Below are 22,993 nucleotides of genomic sequence, written 5' to 3'. Positions count from 1 at the left end.
GGGATCAACCCAGCATCAACAGACTTGAATAATGTGATCATGAAGTTAATTTTCATGTTTTTCTGGTTTATTTTTTCTTCCTAGAAAAGCTTTATAGAGATACAGTACATCAGACTAGGGACAAAAATAAAATGTATATATATATATATATATATATATATATATATATATATATATATATATATATATATATATAATCACATAGGAGATATACATATTTGCTAGATGAAGAAAAAAATGAGCGAGAAAAAATAAAATAAAAAAAAACTTTCCTTTAACGTCACATCATTCTTTAGAACTATTTGTACAGTAAACATTCTGGCTTTTAATGGCGTTCCCATGCAACTTAGAATACCCTATCTAACAAAATCTAGACTGAACACACTCTAAACACTGCTCTTTACAAGGGAAATTCCACCATAACATCCACAGTACATTTCTGTTTGTCACATGTTTATATTCATTATTGAAGGCATGTAGCCCAGAAAAAAAAACACCTATATGCCTTTGTCATCAAAATACATTAAAACAAATATATCATTGGGGGTGACAAAGTGCTCCAGAAACAGCAAATGAACAGCGTTGTCAAGGATTCTATAGTACATGCTGACTAATGCAAGGGAAGGAGTGAAATCGAATAAGGGTTATAAAAAAAATAAATAAATAATAAAAAATAATGAAAAAAAACACGAAACAAAAACCACAAAATCTTTGTGAGGTTTTCATTTCATAAAAGTGGTTTAAAATTTACTTTGTGCCAAGGAAAGATGCTGTACCACAGGAGCACTACATTACATACATTTAGGATAGTACTTTTTTTAAGATGAGATCACAAGATTTTTTAGATGAGATCACAAGACTATACTCAAAGGAATAATAAAAATGCATGTAATCCAATTACCTGAAGTTTGGCATGATCTTCCATACCACATAAAATAAGGATTCTGGACTGAATGCCGTCTGGCTGCCTTGCCACAATGCACATAATGTCTTCCTGAACTCTTCAACCAAAGACCTACAAAAAGGAAAAAAACAAACATGCAGATACTCAGTGTACCACACCAAAAAAAAAAAAAATACATGTCACTCAGCCTGAATCTAGAACACTTACCAGCATTCACATCTTGTTCCTGATTGCTCATTCAGTGACTTTTTAAAATATTTCTAACTGCTTTTCAAAAAAGAATGAAAATGTTGGAAAAATTTCAAAGACACAAAACAACCACTTAGGAAGAAGTTACAGGTGGTGTATTTGCAATGAGTTTTAATTGTAAACTGTCCAAATATCAGATAACGGACCACTGAAAATAACTTTGTTATCAGTGAGCTTTAGGAACAGAAAATATAGCCATAACAGCAACATTTAAAAAAAATAAAGACGCTATGATTTAATTGCCAAATTTGAGAAGTACCAGTCTCTAATTTAGTTTTCTTTTCAGTATTTTTCAGTGGATGCTTTATTTAGGTTTTTTTAATCTTGACTCCCTGTACTGGCAAAAGATACAGTTACCTGCACTACTTCTCTCTTCCTATAAATCTGGGGAGACAGTGTAGCCAGACTGTATTTTCATATTTAGAAGCAGTGTGAGTGAATAGATTACCCACACGATGTAGAAGTCAAGGTCTGTTTTATGGGTTTATTAGTTAACAATATACATCCTGCTAAAGCAATCACCAGAAAATAGATTTATTAAAACGATATACTCCCCTACCAAGGAAGGCAGGTCTTTGCAGAGGACATCCTTCTGCCTTTATTTAATCCACAAGAAGGTTTAACTCCAGCTCTCAACTGTCCTTGATGTTTCTCTCTTTATCTAGGGATTTCATGTACCATTACTTTACAGCTGTAGTACTTACTATGTTTCAACATACCAAACATCACTGTCAAGCTAAATAAGTGGTTACAAGTACTAAATTCCCTTACTTTTAAAAATGATCAGCAGAGAAAATAAGGCTCGCCAGGGATTTAAACATTCCTCATCTTACATTCTATGTTTTGGGAAGATGCCAGTGAAAGGGGCACTGTAAGCCCCTTTGTGAATGGTTTGACACCCACCTGGCTGCGATGGGCACCAGGGAGCCTCCCAGTCTGCATTGAAGAATTCCTGCTTTAGCATATCATTACAGACTTGGTGAACTGCAGGGCTCCCAACAAAGACAGGTAAATGGAAAACCATTTGTTAACGACAGCAGACTGTGAGACAGTACCAGGGGCCTCCTAGCAACACAACCACTTCGGAGTGCTGTAATGGTTAGTATAATTAGAGTATCCATTTAGTAAGAAAAAGGGGGGTGGGGGGGGGGGGGGGGGGGGTTGTCCCTAAACTTTAAATCACTCCAAACATCCCATTTTGAGGGCTGAGAAACTTCTGTGCAAAGTGGATTGCTTTTGCTCCATAAAAACACAAGATAGAACTGGTATAGAAAATAATGCCACAGTTGTATTCTGTTTCTTAGAGCCCAATGTTGTATGTGATGCTATAATCAAAGCATAAAATAAAAAATAAAAAACACAAGACTGCTGTACCAGTGATCTTCGAAATAACTTATTTTTTATACGTTGACCTTTTTATAAGTTGCATTTGTGTACAATTCATTATTTTGCTTCTTTATGAGATTAATAGTTTGGCAATTCTATCACTTGCCACTAGGAATGGACGGGGTGGGTTAAAATGGAAATAACTTTTCAGCTATAACATTTCTTGGAATATTGGTTTGAATGTCTTATATCAGTTTACTTTCTTTTAGTTTAACTTTATTTTACACATTCATGCCTCAGCCCAATGATACAGAGGAAGGCAAAAAAAAAAATATTGCTTCACAAGCAAAAATTCCTTTCTGAGCCTGAAAAACAGATGGGTTTCACAGCCCTGTACCAAGGGCATTAAATTAGTCAGCTGGGGGCAATTATTTTTATCATTTATCCATTTCTCATTCATATGAGAATTTAGGGTAGTGAATGGGCTGGGGGATTGGTCAGTGACAAGCCAACTCTCTAGCCAGACTAAACCCCTCGTAAAGGCTTTATTGTGATAATGTTATGGGGCCTGTAGTCCCTGGGCACCTTCTTAATATACGGAGTTTATCCATTTTTGAACAGTTTAATCATACCATTTTGCCCCCGTCACCCACCTGCACTGATCTGATCTGTAAGGTTTGCGTGGGCACTGGTGACAGGTAGGCTGAGAGAGTCAGCTGACCTTCTTAGCCTATCACTGCATATCCATTGTAGGTAACAGTACTTAATTCAGTATTCCGATACTATATGTAGTTTCAGGGCTCCTGGTATTGAACACCCACAGTTTTAAACTAGCTCAGAAGTCCACCTAGTACTGGTATCTGGACCTTACATTACCGAATTAGTACCGTCCTCACATAGAGCACAAGATGAAACACATCTCCACGTTGGTAAGCCATACCATGATTTAATAAATACTTTTTTTTTCTGCCATTCTAGTAAAGCGTTTATAGCAGTGACTATATTCAAAAGAGAGTCTTACAAATGTAAAGGTTAGAATAGTTCAACTGGAAACATAGCTGATTAGAGAATTTTTCCAGTTTGGCGATTTTTGGACCTTAAAATTTGTATTCTTTAGCGAATAGTCACGTGGTCACTCAGTTGTATGCAATACCTGCCTACTTCCAAGTTAATTAACAGCTCCCCAGCACTCAATGTAGGACTTTGGATGAAGCAGGCCAAAACACAGATATAAATACACAGTCAACCCAAACTGTACCTCACCAAGAGGAGAATTTATCAATATCGGATGAGAGCAAGCTGTTATTACCAAACAGTAACAGCTTGTCTGTAGGTGGATGAGCAGATTCTCAAACAGTTTTATTGCTCATTAAAAAAAAATCCCAGCTTCATTAAGATATTTTCTTTTTAATAATACATTAGCTAATTTGCAAGCAAGGCTTAGATAATAAGTCCAATTGATCTATTTAACTTTTATGCTAAAAAGACACCTTTAAAAAAAAAAAAACAAAAAAAAAAAAAACACGGGGCTGTTTGCAGCTAAATCAGACATACTTCTACCAGAAACTCAGCCAGATTTACTGGGTAAGACACAGCTGGTAAAAAAAAAAAAAAATGTAATTAAAATTGAAAGATTAAAAATAAATAAAATAAAAGTCTAAAAAAAAATAAAATGAAATAATCTGAAACTTCAAGAAAGTTTCAAACTCACACGTTAACTTCCCCTTGACTACGCGTGTGATAGATCCGGCGTCCGGCGGTTTTACCATTCCGAAGTTCCACTGCCGGCAATTCCTTGAAGTAGCAGCAGAACTGCTCGATGTTGCTGCAAGAGGAAAACATCATATAAGAGATGACAATTTATACTGGGTAGATTGAGCAGTCTATTAGAAAGAGTATGTTGATGGGGGAACTCTACCAGGCACATGTTCGTCATAATGCTAAAGAATGTGGCACGTATTTGGAATCAGATGCTCATGTTGGTATAGATTAACTGGAGAAAAATAAGTTTAAAATAGAGTAGACAAATTGAAAGCCACAAATCTCTGCGCAGAAATTCCAATGACAAAGCAAACAGTCTATATCAATATGCTTAGCTCTATCTATCCCCAATATCTCTACCTGAGTGACTGAAGAATTGCATTCATGAAGCAGGTATTCCCCAGATTGCGGAGGCCAGTAGCACACAGAGCTGTGGTGCTGCCCTATAAAAATGGAACAAAAAAGTGGTATGAGGTTTTTTCCAGGTGGTTTCAAACTTCCTGGAAAATTAACATGACATCTAAAAGACATAGAAACATAGAATGTGACGGCAGATAAGAACCATTCGGCCCATCTAGTCTGCCCAGTTTTCTAAATACTTTCATTAGTCCCTGGCATTATCTTATAGTTAGGATAGCCTTATGCCTATCCCACGCATGCTTAAACTCCTTTACTGCGTTAACCTCTACCACTTCAGCTGGAAGGCTATTCCATGCATCCACTACCCTCTCAGTAAAGTAATACTTACTGATATTATTTTTAAACCTTTGCCCCTCTAATTTAAGACTATGTCCTCTTGTTGTGGTAGTTTTTCTTCTTTTAAATATAGTCTCCTCCTTTACTGTGTTGATTCCCTTTGTGTATTTAAATGTTTCTATAATATCTCCCCTGTCTCGTCTTTCCACCAAGCTATACATGTTAAGATCCTTTAACCTTTCCTGGTAAGTTTTATCCTGCAATCCATGAACCAGTTTAGTAGCCCTTCTTTGAACTCTCTCTAAGGTATCAATATCCTTCTGAAGATACGGTCTCCAGTACTGTGTACAGTACTCCAAGTGAGGTCTCATCTGTGTTCTGTACAATGGCATGAGCACTTCCCTCTTTCTACTGCTAATACCTCTCCCTATACAACCAAGCATTCTGCTAGCATTTCTTGCTGCTCTATTACATTGTCTGCCTACCTTTAAGTCCTCAGAAATAATCATCCCTAAATCCCTTTCCTCAGATGTTGAGGTTAGGACTCTATCAAATATTCTGTACTCTGCCCTTGGGTTTTTACGTCCAAGATGCATTATCTTGCACTTATCCACATTAAATGTCAGTTGCCACAACTCTGACCATTTTTCTAGTTTACCTAAATCATTAGCCATTTGGCTTATCCCTCCTGGAACATCAACCCTGTAACATATCTTAGTATCATCCGCAAAAAGACACATACACAAAACAAGTACACAGACACAGCAGAAAGTTACTCTGCACTAATAGTGCAAAGATACAGCTATATAGGATTATTTTCAGTGTTCATTGACTGCAAGACAAGGATAATGAAAGCAGGGCATCTTTAATTTCACTTGCACAGTGGAGAAGATAAAAGATACCTGTTAAACTGGTGCAGAATTCTGGGTTTAGTTTAATCTCTTAAGGACCAACGTCCAATCAATTAAAGTTAACAAAATCACTGAGATCGGTGAATTCTATTGTGATTTACTTTGTAGTCGAGTGACTTTGGGTTTTCATGTCACTGGCCACTGCATATAATAATGATGTAGTTGGTACTGTTTATTATAGCTGGAGGGGTCTTTGAGGTGGGGATGGGAGACATTTTTCACAGTTTGGCTACTTTAGCCTTAAATTTGACATTTTAATTCACAACAAGTTTCACTTTAGTAAATAACCCTGAAAGTATTTTTCAAGACTTGATAAAGACGCAGTTGTGTCAAAACAATCCTAGGACAGATGCAAGGAAAGATACAAAGACATATTTTAAAGCATTGCTGTTGGGACTTCATATTTAAATGTTACCAAGGTTTGGTGAACTAACTGGGCATCAGATAGTAAAGAGATCTCCCATGTGTTGGAAGAATGTTTTAACAATTTCACAATGCAATCCCTACAAAAGCTTGGCAGAGTGCCTATGATACCCACTGGAACCCCGAATAAGTTACAAATCTTGGTACTTGTTAATTATACTGTTGCTACTGGCTTCTATGGCAAGAGAGGGCAAGAAAAAATGCTCTTTAATTAAAATTGAGCTTATGTGTCTGCTGCTACATTTATGGTTAGGGTGCCTTTACAGAGAGCTTAAACCACCTTAACGTAAAAAGGTAGTGGTGGGGTATAACCTAATTAGATTCGTGGGAAAAAAGTGGAGCAGAATATACCTAAACGTTATTCAACTATCAATGTAAATATTGCCATTTGTTTAAAGTGTTAAAGGATGATAAAATGCCTAATGACAAAGCCCCTCTTATATAAAAAAAAAGCACAAAGTTTTTCCACAAACCCTTTATAGCCAGCTTACAGGAAAGCAATGCATTATAGCTTATTATTATGTTTGGACTATCAGATGGTGGGATTTAGTAAATGAATACTTACATTCACTTTAAGCAGTTTCTTATTATGTGCAGAGTTTTCCAAGAATTTTCTTTTCCTGTGCCTTTCCACTGTGAAAGCAGAGCTACCGAGAGAGAGATGGATACAATAACCAGCCAGCAGGCAACCTACAGGTACTAATGAAAAAATATAAATATTTCTGTATATTTCTGTTTATAAAGTATTGCTTTAAATGAAGAAAAAAATAATAATTCTTAAAAACTGGACTCAACATACTGATAAAACACAAACACATTCTGGTATTCTTTATTCACTGCACTTTGCAAACAATATGATGGCTAAGGGAGTACCTGTTTTTGCCAACTTAAACTTTGCACAGAAAACACTCAGAGCATTGGTTCATTGGTGAAATGAAAGAAGAAGAATAAAAAAAAAAAAAAAAGAGAAAAAGAGAGGAAAAGAAGAAGTGAACAAAACTTATTTGGGTCGCACATTTGTGTTTCACTCCTAATTAAATACGAGTTTGAGTATAATTAATTTAGAACCAACTTTATAAAATCAAGAACAGACAAACTGCACGCGTTCCTGCAATACTTACTTTTCCAAGTTCTGCAAATGCTCTCGGACCTTCTGGACCAAACACAACTTCGTATCGTTTACTACAAAGTCATCACATCGATAACTGCACAACAGAGATAGAAAGGAGATATTTAGATCAGACATGTACATTCCACAGACATAGCTGCAGGATCCCACACTATAGGGCTTGCATTTTATAAACTGTGATGGGACCAACAATCAAGAGATGGAAACAACTACTCACCAATATGTGCTGTAGCTGCTGCAGTCCATACATACAGTGTGTTGTGTTCTCTCTGGTTCTGGCTTTTCCTGCCGTTTGTGACTAGCGGTCTGAGATTGGGAATCCTCGTAATGCTTCTTGGCATGTCCATTCACATATCTGTTGGTAGCAATGCATACCAGAATAGATGAAAGGAGATCACTATGCAGTAAGAGGTAGAGGCAGAAAATCTGCCTGCACGGATTCAATAAGCAGTAACAACAGTATAACAGTGCAGCATAAAAACTCCCACTGTAGTTCCTCCAGTGTATATCCAAACAAGAAAAAAAAAAAGAAATGGCGCTACCATATTTATTGGAAGGACAAAATCTAAGTTGCAAACGTTTAGAGCGATTGCCCTTTATCAATGCTAGCTTTATCAACGTTTGCAACTTATATTTTGTCCTTCCAATAAATATGGTAGCACCCAGGTGTGCATTTTAAATACCAGTTGCGCATTACTCCAATCACGCAAACACTCTCCATGAGAATCTGATTACTGTTTAAGAAATTATCAACTCTTTCTTACCGAAATATGACTTTGTAACACATTTTGAAATCAAAACATCTTTTATTTAGGGCTATTTTGCATAATTTTTTTTTTTTTACTTATTCCACAAACAGGAGAATTTAAAAATACCAAGAAGAACCTGTTAAGTAGATACACCTCACATGAAAACATTAATGCATTTAATTGTGCATTTTTTCATTGGGAGTATAGGCTTGCAAATGCTGTAGATCTCGTCTGCAGCCTACACTTTCTCCCAACTGACTTTCTGTGTTTGTCCAATTACAGACTTCCCAATGCAGCTCAATGAGCATTCTTTGAAAGGCGCACGTGCTGAGCAATTAATTTAGAAAAGTCTGCACTTTTTATTAACTATGGGGGGGGGGACACAGCTTTAGGGGTCCACAGTGTCCGTTTAATGTATTTTCAATAAATAGAGGGCTGTATTAAAAGCAATGGTAATATTCAGGGTGAATCGCCAACACATGACTCTAAATATTACAGAGTACAGTCCCCTTACCACTGAGAAAACAATACTTTAATCTTAAACAGTGTTGTCCAATCTAAAGCCTGTAATGATGTTGTTCACTAAAGTGTGTGTTCTCAGCAATTCTAACTGAATTTAATTTTATCCGGCAAAACAGCCAAATATTACCGATTTGTGAGATTGTTTCACTAATATGGTGTACATTTGAAATGCTGTTTGGATACCTAATAAAATTTTAAATACATTTTGAGTAACCATGTAAATATAATGTCAAGGTCCTAAACATGCTGGATCCAAATTCTATGTCCCTAAATAACACGTGGGAATGCCATAACGCTATTAAAAGACATTTCCGTTCCATGAAATTCTGTAAAAGTGAAAGAATACCACCATATGTTTGTAGTCCCTGCTGTATTGGTCATCATACAACGATTGAAAAGATATCCTCTGAGTGGTCCGTGCACTGTGAAACACAAGTCCACCTACTGGTTAAGTGGGTGTGTTTAATCAGGCTCCTTGTTGTTATATCCAGAGGGGAAAATGGCACAACCTATTTTCCTTTTTATTCTCCTTGTGGTTACCAGCTACCAAATCGCATTCATTAGGCTCACATGCGATTTCCTACTGACCTAGGTAATTGAACAGGCTAAAGAAATATACACGGACAGAGTGGATCTTATCCATCCAACAGTAGAAGGTGTAGTGCCAAACAGGAATATCTGACATCACAGCAATAAATAAATAAATACATAAAAATCCATAAATAAACCCATGTAGAATAAAATGATGAAGGGATTAAAACCCAGGAGTACTTGCCTCCACAGAGATCAAATAAAACAATATCCATTCAGATAGTGTTTGTTTGACTACAAATGGTTTTGTCTAGTCTCCCATCAAGTGCGTATTTCCTGAAGCAAGCAGGACTTTAAACAGGGAAAATATTTAACCCAGCAGTCAGAGACTGGCATGCTCTCTCGCATACAGGGTTACTTATTGACCAAGTCTATATAAAAGGACTGATTACATCAGGAAGTCCTCTAGCAATATGTACATGACATTGACAACACTAAAGCACTAAAAGCAATGGATAGTGAAGAAAACCACTGGTCTCTTTTAAAGAGAAACACTAGAGAGTTTAAATTTAAAAGCAAAATTAGATATTTATTACTCCAAATAAGCATCCATGCATAGTTTTATGCAACCTTAGGTTTTCCATTTGTATATTAGAAGTGACACTATAGTCACCAGACCAACTACAGATTAATCTGCAATGTCTATAGCCTGACCATCTTCAAAAAGGCTAACAAGGTATTTGCCTTGGGTGGCACTTTCAGCAGGCGGCAAAAAAATGCCGCTCCACCGAAGCGCCCTGGTAGATGCCTGGTTAGCCTCTTTCAAAGAAGGTCCAGGAGCTGGCCCTCACCATCTCAGGATCCCGCTGAGGCAGGGGGTTACTAATATTGCGGGCGGGCGGCTAGGGAGAGCTGCCCTCTGAGCTCTTCCAACTCAGTTCCCTACCCTCGGACTGTAGGGATGTTATGACCCATTGAAACTTCATTTACTAAGAAGAGGGTGAGCGACTACTGGCTTCTGGCAGATTCTTTTTTCTTCTAGTAAACCTATAGCACTCATAACTATATACTATAGTATAAATTATGGTGAGCAGGGCCTAGAGTTAAACACCAGGATGGAGAAATTATTTTGTCCCCCCCACCCCCCTGTGGGAGTGGTTACTAACCCCTCCCCTTCACAAATGTCTATCTATAAGCCCCACCCCTATTGTAATCAGATACACTCACTGACAGTCACAAACACTCTCACACTGACAGACACACAATCTCATGGATTTGAAACACACTCACAATCATTGATTTGAAACACTCACTGCAGACACACACTCACTGAGAGACACACTGGCACACACTCAATGACAGACACACATCGTCACTGATTTTAAACACACTCACTTACCAAGCAAGCCAAATATATTGGCTGTATTGTGGTGGGATAGGGGCTGTAGTGTGAGGGGGAAAGGAGCTGTATTGCATTGCACGTTAAAAAGTGCTTTAGTGTTTTGGGATAGGAGCAGTATTGTGGGGATGGGGACAGGGGCCATATTGTAGGGGACTGGCTCTTTAGTGTGGGGGATTAAGCACAGTATTGTGGGGAATTGGGGTTTAAGTGGGTGGATGGCAACAGTATAATTTTTTTTTGTATTACAGCTTACCTTTATGAGAACTGGAGTGGATCCACAACCTGGGGTTTAGTGTGGGCTGCCAGTCCACTGTGCTCTTCGGAGGGAACTTTGATCCATATGAGCATTGCCTGTGTAGCTCCCTTGTGCGTCCTGCAGTGGTGATTGGGCTGGAGTGACGTCACCTTCCAGCTCCCGACACTTCTACAGAAAGCACAAGGTAGCTATACGGGCAATGCTCATATGGATCGGCGAGTGGTGGAAAGCAGGCAGGCTGACACTTGGCGCCGGTCAGCATATTTCACGTAGCTACTCGTTGCCAAGAAAAAGGACACACAGTGCTGCTCTAGGGAGAGGCTGAGGAGACACTCAGCTAGTGCAGTAGCACAGGAACAGGTGGGCCTTATTGGCATCTCATTTGCCCCACCCACCATTGCCTCAAAGGGTGCCTGAGGTGGCCAACCTCCTAGGCACCCTGTAATAGGCCCACTCTTCGCGGCGCTCCCCACCTTCTGGTGCTTGGCCGATGTGCAACCCGTGCACCCATCCAGGATTGGCCCTGAGGGTGTGTGAGGATTTACGGACCAGATAACATTCAAAAATATAAAAATGAAAAACAGTTTATACTTGTTTTTGGTACTGAAGTTAAAAGAACTTTGTAGATGACAGATCCCCTTTAGGGAACATTTTCAATTAGTACACAATACATAAGTCTGCCATAAAATTGGACAAAACAGAACATGTTTTTGAAAATTGTGCAGAACTCACCTTCCACAGTGCACACTGGAACAAGTTAGACAGACCCATGGGCTTTTGTTTGAGCGACACACTGTAAAAAAGATATCAAATTAGAAATACATAAATCATATACATAGTTACATAGCTGAAAAGAGACTTGCGTCCATCAAGTTCAGCCTTCCTCACATATGCTTTTGCTGTTGATCCAAAAGAAGGCAAAAAACCCAGTCTGAAGCGCTTCCAATTTTGCAACAAACTAGGAAAAAATGTCTTCTTGACCCCAAAATAGCAGCCAGATGTCTCCTTGGATCAAGCAGCTATTACCCCACTAATTAGAAATTGTATCCCTGTATGTTATGTTTTTGCAAGTATTTATCCAATTGCAACTTAAACATCTGTATAGACTCTGACAAAACCACCTCTTCCGGCAATGAATTCCATATCCTTATTGCTCTTACTGTAAAACAACCTTTTCTTTGCCTTAGATGAAATCTCCTTTCTTCAAGCCTAAATGTGTGACCTCGTGTCCTATGTATAGCCCTGTTTATGAATAGATTTCCAGATAATGGTTTGTACTGGCCCCGAATATATTTGTATAATGTTATCATATCCCCTCTAAGGCGCGGTTTTTCCAAACTGAAGAGATTTACATTTTTTAACCTTTCTTCATAACTAAAATGCTCCATTCCTTTTATCAATTTTGTAGCTCGTCTCTGCACTTTTTCTAGTGCCATGATATCCTTCCTTAGAACAGGTGCCCAAAATTGCACAGCATATTCAAGGTGTGGTCTTACCAGCGATTTATAAAGAGGCAAAATTATATTTTCATCTCGAGAATTTATGCCCCTATTTATACATGACAAAACCTTACTGGCCTTAGCAACGGCAGATTGACATTGCATATTGCTACCTAATTTGTTGTCTATAACAATTCCCAAATCCTTCTCGTGTGTGGTTATCCCTAGTTCACTACCATTTAGGGTGTAAATTGCTTGTGCATTCTTAACCCCGAACTGCATAACTTTGCATTTTTCTACGTTAAATTCCATCTGCCATTTTAGTGCCCAGTCCCCCAATCTATCCAAATCCCTCTGCAGCAAGGCAATATCCTGCTCACATTTTATTACTTTACAAAGTTTTGTGTCATCTGCAAACACTGATACATGGCTTTCAATGCCCATTTCAAGATCATTTATAAATATGTTAAATAGAAGTGGTCCCAAAACAGAACCCTGAGGGACACCACTTACCACTTTTGTCCAGCTTGAAAATTTACCATTTATGACAACTCGCTGTACTCTATCCTTAAGCCAATGTTCTACCCAAGAACAAGAATATTCATCTAGACCAATTTCTTTTAGTTTGAAGACTAACCTATTGTGAGGAACCGTATCAAATGCCTTGGCAAAATCCAAGTAGATCACATCCACTGCAACACCCTGATCTATATTTCTACTTACTTCTTCGTAGAATGCAAGGTAAGGTATGAAGGTAAAAATGTAGCAATGACCATCAGTGAACTGGATACTGGTTAGAAGACTGCATCAACACCTTTATACAAAGAAACATTTATGTCTGACTCGGTTTAAGGGGACTTTTTTAATTTTGGGTTTCTCTTTATTTGCAATGCGTTGGTCTCCCCTTCCCCCCTCCGCCCCCCCCCCCCCCATATGTGCACTGAAATAAAAAAGAAATAAATATTTCTCCAGAGACAAGTCTTCCTCAGCACTGCCACCCACTCCTCCAGACGTGACATCATCCTCAAGGTGTGCCATGCCTCAAGCATAATGGTCAAATTCAATGCACCTCAGAGGAGCCTGGCACTTGCCCTGATCCACCAATGAGTCTCTTGTCATAGAGAATGAATGCAATGATTCTCTATGACTAGCTATGACGGACTGTGTATGCACGTGTGACATTAAGGTATGACTGGGTATGTAACTGTTGCGGCTTACCTATCCAGAGTGCTTAGAGGTATGGCTTGAAGTTGTGCTTCCAACCCTTCTTACTATTAAAATAAAACATTCAGTGAGCAAATTTAGGGAGGTGGGGGTGGGTGAAATTGGGGGATAAGCACTAAGATTGTTGCCACTATAACAACTTCAAAAGGTTCCTGGCACTGGAGAGTCCCTTTAAGAGCTTCAACACAGACCTCAGTGGTATACAATTCATAGTACATGCATTCCATACCCACGATAACGGTTCACATGTGTGCATTAACTCCATGTGTACATTCTTAGAGCCTGTAGACCAAGAGCAGAATTACTGGATGCCAATAAAAACCACCAGTTTAAGGCGCGTCCACAGCTTTCTAACTATAAGATGACCCAAGGCCGAGGGATTAGTCCGGGGCCCCAGCAGCAACCATGAACATGTTTGGCCCCACTAACCGTCTTCATAATAATTGTGAAGGGGGCCCCAAAGTGGTACCTATCGAGAGCCACAAAGTGTGGTCTTCACAAGATATCACTAGTTTAAGAAAAATAAATAAACACACACACACCCACCAAAACAAGAATAAAATAAAAAAAAAAGTAGCATAACAAGCACTAGTGTAATGTGTCTATTGTGGGTAAATTTAGCATTTTTGTTTTGTTCACAAATTAGAAAAGAACACTTTTAAAAATGGTCATTACTACTGTCTAAACATACAAGACTGTCAAATTATTTAATAGAGTCCAGATTAATCCTTTACGTGCAAAAAAAAAAAAACCCACAAAGCTTCAAGATCTATTTCCACCATAGCAACACCAATTGCTGGAAACTTTCAGATGTACAAGTTTATCTAAGGTTTCTATGAAGATGCGGGAGCTGTACAGCAGGTAATAAATTGCCATTAACTCCAGAAATGACTGAAACAAGGATATAATCATTTCCTGCAGCAGAGTTTGCCTTCCCAAACATTACTGTAACCTTGTAACTCCGAGTGAATGCTGTTCTGGAAAGCCTGCTTCAATAAAGAATGTGAGATTTATTTGGTGCCAAAATCAGATTACAAACTCACTGTGCAAGTGCCCTTAAGGCATGAAACACAAAGGGTTTGGTTTTTTGCCCAATTTATTTGTGATACTGCATATCTCCCAACACTTCAAATAGACAAAGAGAGACACTTTAAAGGAACACTATAGTGTCGTGAACACAAACATGTATTCCTGACACTATATGACAGGAATCGAGGTTTAGCTGCCCTGCCACCCTGTCTGTCGAGATGAAAGGGTTAAAACGTACTCTTTCTTCCTGGCTGAGATCATTAATCTTGATAGGGAAATCATTGGGAGGCTATTGCGGAAAAACACCACACTGCCCAACCAGCATTTAATCATAGAGATGCATTGAATCAATGCATCATTAAGAAGAAACATTCAGCAACTTCATGCCGAGCATGCAGCACTGAGATAGGAAGCACCTCTAGTGGCCGTCTGAGTGACTGCCGATAGATGTGTTACTAGTCAGCAATGTAAACACTGCCTTATCTCTGAAAAACTGCAGGGACATGCTATAGACACCAGAACAACTACATTAAGCTGTAGTAATTTAGATGACTATAGTGTCCCTTTAATTTTAGCGGATGTGGTTCTGAGAAGTTTTAGGTGACTTACTAGCAGCAACAACTAAAATGTCGGGCACGCAGACTGCATACAGAGCAAGCCTCATGAGGTTTGATGGAGCAGAGGCTGTTGGGTAAGTATTGGTGAGTTTAGGTTAGCAGCAGAGCGCACTGAGGGTTAGGTGCAGGGCAGCACACGCTATTAGCAGAGCGGGAAGGTCGCGATCAGGGCAAGAGCCCTGATTGGTAGATCGCAGCACGAGATAAGCAGCGGCGGGAAAATGATGAGTATAAATTTAAAGGCGCCAAATTATTTACCTCAGCTTGTGTCAGACAACTATCAAGGTTGGCCGTTTTAAATATAACTGAGCTGCTGCTCCCACCCACCCTTCTTGTTGTGACCTTATTATGGGATATAAGTCACCCTCCTGGGAATCACAGGAGGATGGATTTGGTTTATAAAATTGGTTTTATAATATATATTTATGGCTCCTGGCTTTGGTGGGGGGCGGAGCCTTGGAAAGTTGGAAAGCTTTAATGGTTAATATTTCGGTTTGGTTTTAAAATTATGGTTTTATGTTTAAAGTGGAATTATGAGATCCGTAATAAAGGTTCACGGCCATTCTCCGAGGTGCAATATTGAAGTATTGAATGAACAAGTTGGATAAAAGAAGGTGTCTTGTGTTTATTTATATTATGTATCATTAAGAATGCAACATTCAAACCTCGTGTAATTTAGAACAAGTACAATGTATTTACACAGATTATTTGCTAAACACATTTATTGTAGTTTAAATACACGTAGCTAGGAATATTCATTTAGAATTTACAATTCCTATCTCTAGTTAGCCCATGTACCATAGCTGTACTTTATACTATATTATATATATACACATACATACATACCCACACACTATATAAATATATAGCTATTACACATATGTATACACACACATTTACAGAAATGTTTCCTCACATAAAAAGAAAACACAAAACAATGAAGAAGAAAAACGTGTTTGTAGAACACTCATGCTAAAATATGTAAATGCAGCTATTCACTGCAGGAAAACCACGTATAAGGGAATCCAGCACTATAGCTCTGTGTGAAGGGTTAAAACAAATATATGTATAAGGAAAAGGGCCACTAGGAGTAGAAGTCAGGAACTAGCTTCCAAGTGACCTCGCCCAAGGAAATCAGGATTCAGGAACCACAATCACTGCAGTCAGAGTGGCTTCTTTCAACAATAAGAGCACAATCACATGTAGACAAGCCCCTCCTTTCTTCAGCCCTGGCCCACCACCCTGGGATTACCGAAGACTACAATCAGAGAGATTATTTATAAAATTTAGGAAACTAAATCCGAAAAGCGTACCCGAGTGGAAAATACCCAGACTGTGACTTAACCAGATCAACTCATTTAGCCCCAATTCGGCCATTCTAATGTAACTCTCTCAAATTTAGTGAGCAGCCCTCTGAGACAAACCCCAGGATTCAAGTTACAGATCAATATGCTCCAGTGAAAACAAAATGCATGTGAAGGGAGGACAATAGAATTGCACAGTGCTAGTCCGTCACCTTCCGTCTAATTATATCCAACTTCATTTAGCCTGGAAGGTTTTCAGAGCCGAGTCGTTTTCGCCTTTTGTTTATTTGGGGGTTTATTCACCAAATGATGAATTGTAAACTGAACTGTTCAATTCAGTAGACAATAGCTTCCCATCTCAGCTCATCGCAGACAATGATAAAGGGGAGGAGGGGAGAAGGGGGGAAAGACAAAATATACACACACACACACAAAACTGCTCCCACACTGAGAATAAAAGGGGAATTTGCCCAGCAGATAATGTGGCTTGAAATAACCTGATTTTATTAAATTTAGTATAAAATATAGAATGGTGAACGGTGTATTACAAGGAAAAAAACATGCCACCGAGGGGTGCTGGAGAGATCAGGAACCACAAAGTGTCCATGAGTCTGGAAGTGGCATAGTTCTCCTGTAGATACACATACACACAGGCTTATTCGCCAAACACTAAACTGTGCTTTAAAAGCCAGGCTGTGACAATAGCTAAATTTGAGAATTTTCCAAGACTTGCTTTTGGCCTGAAAACAAGCGCATCCTCAGTGTATTTTTTTTTTTTTTTTTAATAAATAATTTTTAGTTTTATGAATAAACCGACAGCTATACAAACTTACGCATCCTTCTTACTGCTGCACTGGGACATACATCACCCAGGCTGCCTGAGACTGATGGGAGTCACAATCCATGTGTGTGGTCATTAAATTCTGTACTCTTCCCTTTTTTAAAGTCATGCAATACAAAATCTATCTGTGCCAAATTAGTTTTAAACACATAAATAAAGAATTAAGTCACCTGACGCATGAACAAAATAACTGCAGACTGGTTTCTCATTGCACACCGTTTAGAGTAGACATTTTAAACGTCAAAGTGTAGACTATATTGTTACTGTGTTCCCAGAACGAGATTTGATTTGATTTTCAACACATTAAATTCTATCCCAGCAGCAAGAGACACATTCAAATATCCCCGACATCAACTATATGAAATAGACTACTAGACCATCACAAAAGTAGGTTTACATACTGCCCTTCCTCTGCCAATCCACATCAAACAGGGTTACTAAAAGAGTTTTGTTTATTTACATTTTTCATACTGTTATAAGTCCAGTCCATTCACAAGAGACATTGAACACCGAGTTTGTCTATGTATGTATGTACGTACAATAGCAACCTTGGTTAGATGGATAGATGGATAGATCAAACCAGGGTTGCAATTGTAGGACTGGTCAAGAATGTTGTCCACACTATTGTTGTAGCAGGCTTATGCAATGTATGATCATATACTGTAACTAAACCCCCATTATTTTAGCATAGGTGAGGTGTATTAAAAAAAATTAAAAATAACTTACATTGTGTAAGACTTTCAATTGCTGTTTACTGAATGAGTGAGTGTGCTTGATCTTGCATGAATATTGTATACATGTGTGTAAAAAAATATAAGTAATGTAAACAAAGGAGTTTTGCTCACATTATTGGATAACACAAGCAGAGTGCAGAGCATGCTGTACACATCCTATTGCCATATAATGGAACAGAGAAGCCTCACATGGAAGTGGAAGTGCAACAGGGGCTCTCCACCTGTCTTAGAACTACAATTCCCAGAATGCTTTGCACCCAAGCTGGCTCAGCATCACAGGAGTTGTAGCTCTGACATACTATGGCCTCACTCTGTGCATTCTATTCCCGGATGCTGTGCATTGTAGTGTTCCTGCATGCTGTGCATTGTGTTCCTGGATGCTGTGTTGCTGTGCAGGCTCTGGCAGGTCATTATAATGTTATAGTTTGAATCTTACAAGCTGAGAGCTGCTATAACTGTCTCTTATTATTCAGTATTTATGGTGGCTGTAGAAACGTACAGTGTATTATAATCCTGCATGCTGTGCATTGTATTCCTGGATGCTGTGCATTGCATTCCTGGATGCTGTGCATTGCATTCCTGGATACATACAGTGTATTATAATCCTGGATGCTGTGCATTGTATTCCTGGATACATACAGTGTATTATAATCCCACCAATGACTATGTGTGATCTATTCTGCCCGTGCTGATTATTATTATCCGGCTCCCCGAGCTGCACAATGCTATCCTGTCCCCCTCTCTCTCTCTCTCTCTCTCTCTCGGACTAGGCCGGAGCCGGGGACTTTCCTGGGAACCGCAGCCAGGCGGCGCTGCTTCCCGCCCCCCCTCCACGGACAGTGAGACGGAGCGGGCGGGGGGAGGGGCCTCACTCACCGCTGCAGCACCACGATGAAGGGCAGCCGCTGGGCAGCGCGGCGGAGTCCGGGCCGATGCACACACTGGCCGTGAGATGCGGGCACTCCATGGCGGGGCGGAGGGACACAAAGGGGGGGGGGCGCACGCGATACTCTCAGCCGGGACTATTTGCTGCATGGCAATGGAAACTTCAGGGCGGGGCCGCGTGACGTCACGGGCTGCCGGTATCCCGCCGCCCACTGCGTCCCCTTCACTGTCTCCATGGTGACCGTTAACTCTGAGTTGGCTGCACTCCAGCCATGTTGTTACAGTGTAGGTAGAGTATCACAAAGTACCCCTGGCAGTACTGATTACAAAACACACTTTAATTTTATATTTTATTGCTCTGACCAGTGAGGGATCCAGAGCCTGACCTCGGAGGGGCACTTGCAGATTATTTAGAGAAATAGACCAGACACAATACCCACTACAGCTCAGTGTAGTGGTTATGGTGCCAGTAGTGCCGGGACCCCCTCCCAGAGTAAGTAGTCAAACCGTTTAAGAACAGTTTGACAACTTACCTCAGGTCTGCTGGGAAATGGGGCTGTAGTAGGGTATAGGAGCAGAGGTGCAGTGTGTGTGTGTTTGTGTAAGAAGGACTGTGTGTACAGTGTGTGTGTGTGTGTGTGTGCGGGGCCTGACTGTGATGGCGGCTGGACGCCTTTTCAGAGAGCTCCGGGCAAAATATTGATTTCAAACCACTTGTTCCCGGCGCTCTTTCTGGGTCAGGCTGTGAAGCCTGAATGTCCAGTGATAATTGACTGGCTTTGTGCGGTCAGTGGCAGCCGTCCAGACTAAGCCCTCGGCGTTTGCTGGAGTGAGGCCTAGCGAGCAGTGTGGAGGGGAGAGTCGGCCGCTCTCCCTGCCAGGCTCAAACGGGCCGTTGTCCAACTTTTGATGGTGGTCCCCACCTGGTCCCCACCCTGGAGGCTCACTCACATCACCAGGGCTGTGCGATCCTGCCTCAAACAGCGAGGATACCCCACATGGCATATCCAACATGGCGGATGCTGCAGGCCCCAAGCCTGACTATGGAGGTGTGATGTCCAGAAGGCTGTCCTTCCTGGACAAACTTATTGCCGACTTTTTGGGGACGCTGTCCCTCCGACCACCTGCACGTGCCCTACAACCCTCGCAGGATCATCCACCTAAACCTGCTCCCCGCCAGCCTCAAACTCTGCATGGCACAAAGAGAGCGCGAAAATGGCGGAGAAGACCAGGTCGGCAGAGCACAAGAGGCGGGAGGTGCAAGCCTGCATCAGGAAGGGGTGCCTATAGAGCCAGCAGCTGGAGTGTCAAGAAGGATGCAACAGGGAGAGGAGGGCAGAGGATACCGAAAAAGCAACCAAAGCATATGAATGCTGCATCAAGCTTGTCTGGCTCAGTATGCCAACTCATCCTATTACCTGGTACTGCACCCTGCCCATGATGGGCATAGGCTGAATGCCCAGGGCACCACGCACAGCCAGGAGACATCCTCCCTTCTTAACCTACTTGTATACTATGGTTGACATTTCTGTTGTACGTGTTACTTTTCTGCTGACCTTGCATCATTTGTCCCAAAAACCCTAATACTAGCACTTGCCACTAAAGCCACCCAGGGTGGCATACTTTGCTTGTGAATTAACCTCGTCATATAATTTACTTTATTCACTTATCACCTGTGCATCTATACAGAGTGACTTTAGTCTTATAACAAGCGCAGGGTTCCTGACATTTAATGTTCTACTTGTTTTTACAACTCCTGAATATACTTACGTGTATTTAACTGTACGTGTATATAAATATATATATAATAAACAATACACAAGATCCAGCGCACTCTCCTATCTACTAAACAGCAACTTCAAAATTGACAGATTTTATTAGTTTGTAAAAGTTTTTTTTAAAAACACCTAATCTAGGCAAAAAAATAATGGGGATTTAGTTACATTATATGATCATACATTGCATAAGCCTGCCACAACGTCAATGTACCCCATCTTTGGCAGGTCCTACTCTCACAGTCTAATGTCTGCTCTTATGAGATTAACCACTTACTTGGGAAAAAATGCCATCTGAGGCTCTCTGCAGTACAAGACTAAATAGGGACCTGAGATGAGGCACCTGTAACAGGGAGGGGTGCAAAACCAAGGAGTTGGCTAGACTCCCAAATATATATAGGAAACATGGGGGGATGGTTGCACTCACCTAAACATGCTTAAATGGGGATTTAGTTACATTATATGATCATACATTGCATAAGCCTGCCACAACGTCAATGTACCCCATCTTTGGCAGGTCCTACTCTCACAGTCTAATGTTTTGCACCCCTCCCTGTTACAGGTGCCTCATCTCAGGTCCCTATTTAGTCTTGTACTGCAGAGAGCCTCAGATGGAATTTTTTCCCAAGTAAGTGGTTAATCTCATAAGAGCAGACATTAGACTGTGAGAGTAGGACCTGCCAAAGATGGGGTACATTGACGTTGTGGCAGACTTATGCAATGTATGATCATATAATGTAACTAAATCCCCATTATTTTTTTGCCTAGATTAGGTGTTTTTAAAAAAAAAACTTTTACAAACTAATAAAATCTGTCAATTTTGAAGTTGCTGTTTAGTAGATAGGAGAGTGCGCTGGATCTTGTGTATTGTTTATTGTATATTATGGCCCCCAGCAGCACCCCATTTAAGCATGTTTAGGTGAGTGCAACCATCCCCCCATGTTTCCTAAATATATATATATATATACCGTATTTATTCGAGTATAACGCGCACACGTGTATAACGCGCACCCCTAATTTTCGATTAAAAATCGGTATAAAATTTTATACCGATTTTTTATCTAAAATTAGGGTGCTTGTTATACTCGAATAAATATTCGAGTGGGTGCTCCGATAATACCGACCGCCGGGCTCATTACAAGCCCGGCGGTCCTGGGGGGGCGGGCAGCAAGCGTTTACTCACCTCCGTGCAGCTCCTCCGGCTTCCCAGTGTAAATCTCGCGAGACCCGCGGCCAGAGCTGGCCGCGGGTCTCGCGAGATTTACACTGGGAAGCTGGAGGAGCTGCACGGAGGTGAGCAAACGCTTGCTGCCCGCCCCCCCCCAGGACCGCCGGGCTTGTAATGAGCCCGGCGGTCCTGGGAGGTATAATCGGAGCACCCACTCGAATATTTATTCGAGTATAACGCGCACCCCTAATTTTAAATTAAAAATCGGTATAAAATTTTGCGCGTTATACTCGAATTAATACGGTATATAGTTTCAAACACGCAATGATTCCGTAGCGCTTTACAATATTATGAGAGGGGATTTAACTATAAATTGGACAATTACAAAATAAACTTACGGGAACAATGGGTTGAAGAGGACCCTGCTCAATCGAGCTTACATTCTATAGGAGGTGGGGTGTAAAGACTAGTGGAGAGTCTGATGGCGGTAGGCAGGCTATTCCATAGGAAGGGAGCCGCCCGCGAGAAGTCCTGCTAGGACTAGACTGGATTACTCTGATTGTTAGCAAGCCTACGTGTATTTTTCTATACTCTTGTTAAAAAAAAAAAGTGCAGCATACTACAATTATTCAAAGTGATATGTTGATAATCCATCTTATGTCATGTGACATTGCTCAAACGTGTATTTAAATCTGCACTCAAAAATAAAGAATAAAAAAAAATGCATGTCTATCTATTTAGCAAATATGCTGCTGCGTTTCGGTAAGTTATTTATTTATTTATTATTTATTAAAAATTCTTAAGAAAACGCAGTCTTATTACCCATAGGGTCTCGATGCGCATACCAGCAGTAAAAACAGACAAAACAATATCCAGCAAACAACAGCATTATAATCACATGCATTTGAACCAGGTTAAAAATTTCATGTCATCCCATACGCCTGAGCAAATAAAACTGTTTTTAAGCTCCGGCGGAACTTCAGTAGATCATTCTCAAGTCTTAATGTCAGAGGCAGGGAGTTCCAAAATTGCGCTCCCTGAACATCACTCGTTCTCCCTCCGCACTTTTTCTTTTTAAAATTTGGAATCTTCAATAAGGCTAAATCAGCCGATCTCAA

General features: G+C 40.2%; 1 protein-coding gene across 1 annotated transcript in view; it reads right to left on the bottom strand.

Annotated features, from left to right (window-relative positions):
• USP3 (ubiquitin specific peptidase 3) overlaps window positions 1–19,058 on the bottom strand; it is a 29,683-nt gene extending 10,625 nt beyond the window's left edge. The window contains exons 1-8 of the mRNA XM_063449405.1: window positions 18,924–19,058; window positions 11,592–11,652; window positions 7,617–7,754; window positions 7,392–7,475; window positions 6,836–6,917; window positions 4,601–4,683; window positions 4,191–4,304; window positions 902–1,015 (exon numbers count right to left, since the gene is read on the bottom strand). Coding sequence (XP_063305475.1) covers window positions 902–1,015; window positions 4,191–4,304; window positions 4,601–4,683; window positions 6,836–6,917; window positions 7,392–7,475; window positions 7,617–7,754; window positions 11,592–11,652; window positions 18,924–19,014 — 767 coding nt within the window. The 5' untranslated portion in view covers window positions 19,015–19,058. The remainder of the gene's footprint in view (window positions 1–901; window positions 1,016–4,190; window positions 4,305–4,600; window positions 4,684–6,835; window positions 6,918–7,391; window positions 7,476–7,616; window positions 7,755–11,591; window positions 11,653–18,923) is intronic.
• Between the last annotated feature and the right edge of the window lie 3,935 nt (window positions 19,059–22,993).

The sequence above is a fragment of the Pelobates fuscus genome, chromosome 3 (assembly GCF_036172605.1).
Source record: "Pelobates fuscus isolate aPelFus1 chromosome 3, aPelFus1.pri, whole genome shotgun sequence".
NCBI classification, from domain to species: domain Eukaryota; kingdom Metazoa; phylum Chordata; class Amphibia; order Anura; family Pelobatidae; genus Pelobates; species Pelobates fuscus.
This window is presented reverse-complemented; position numbering and strand designations above follow the sequence as displayed.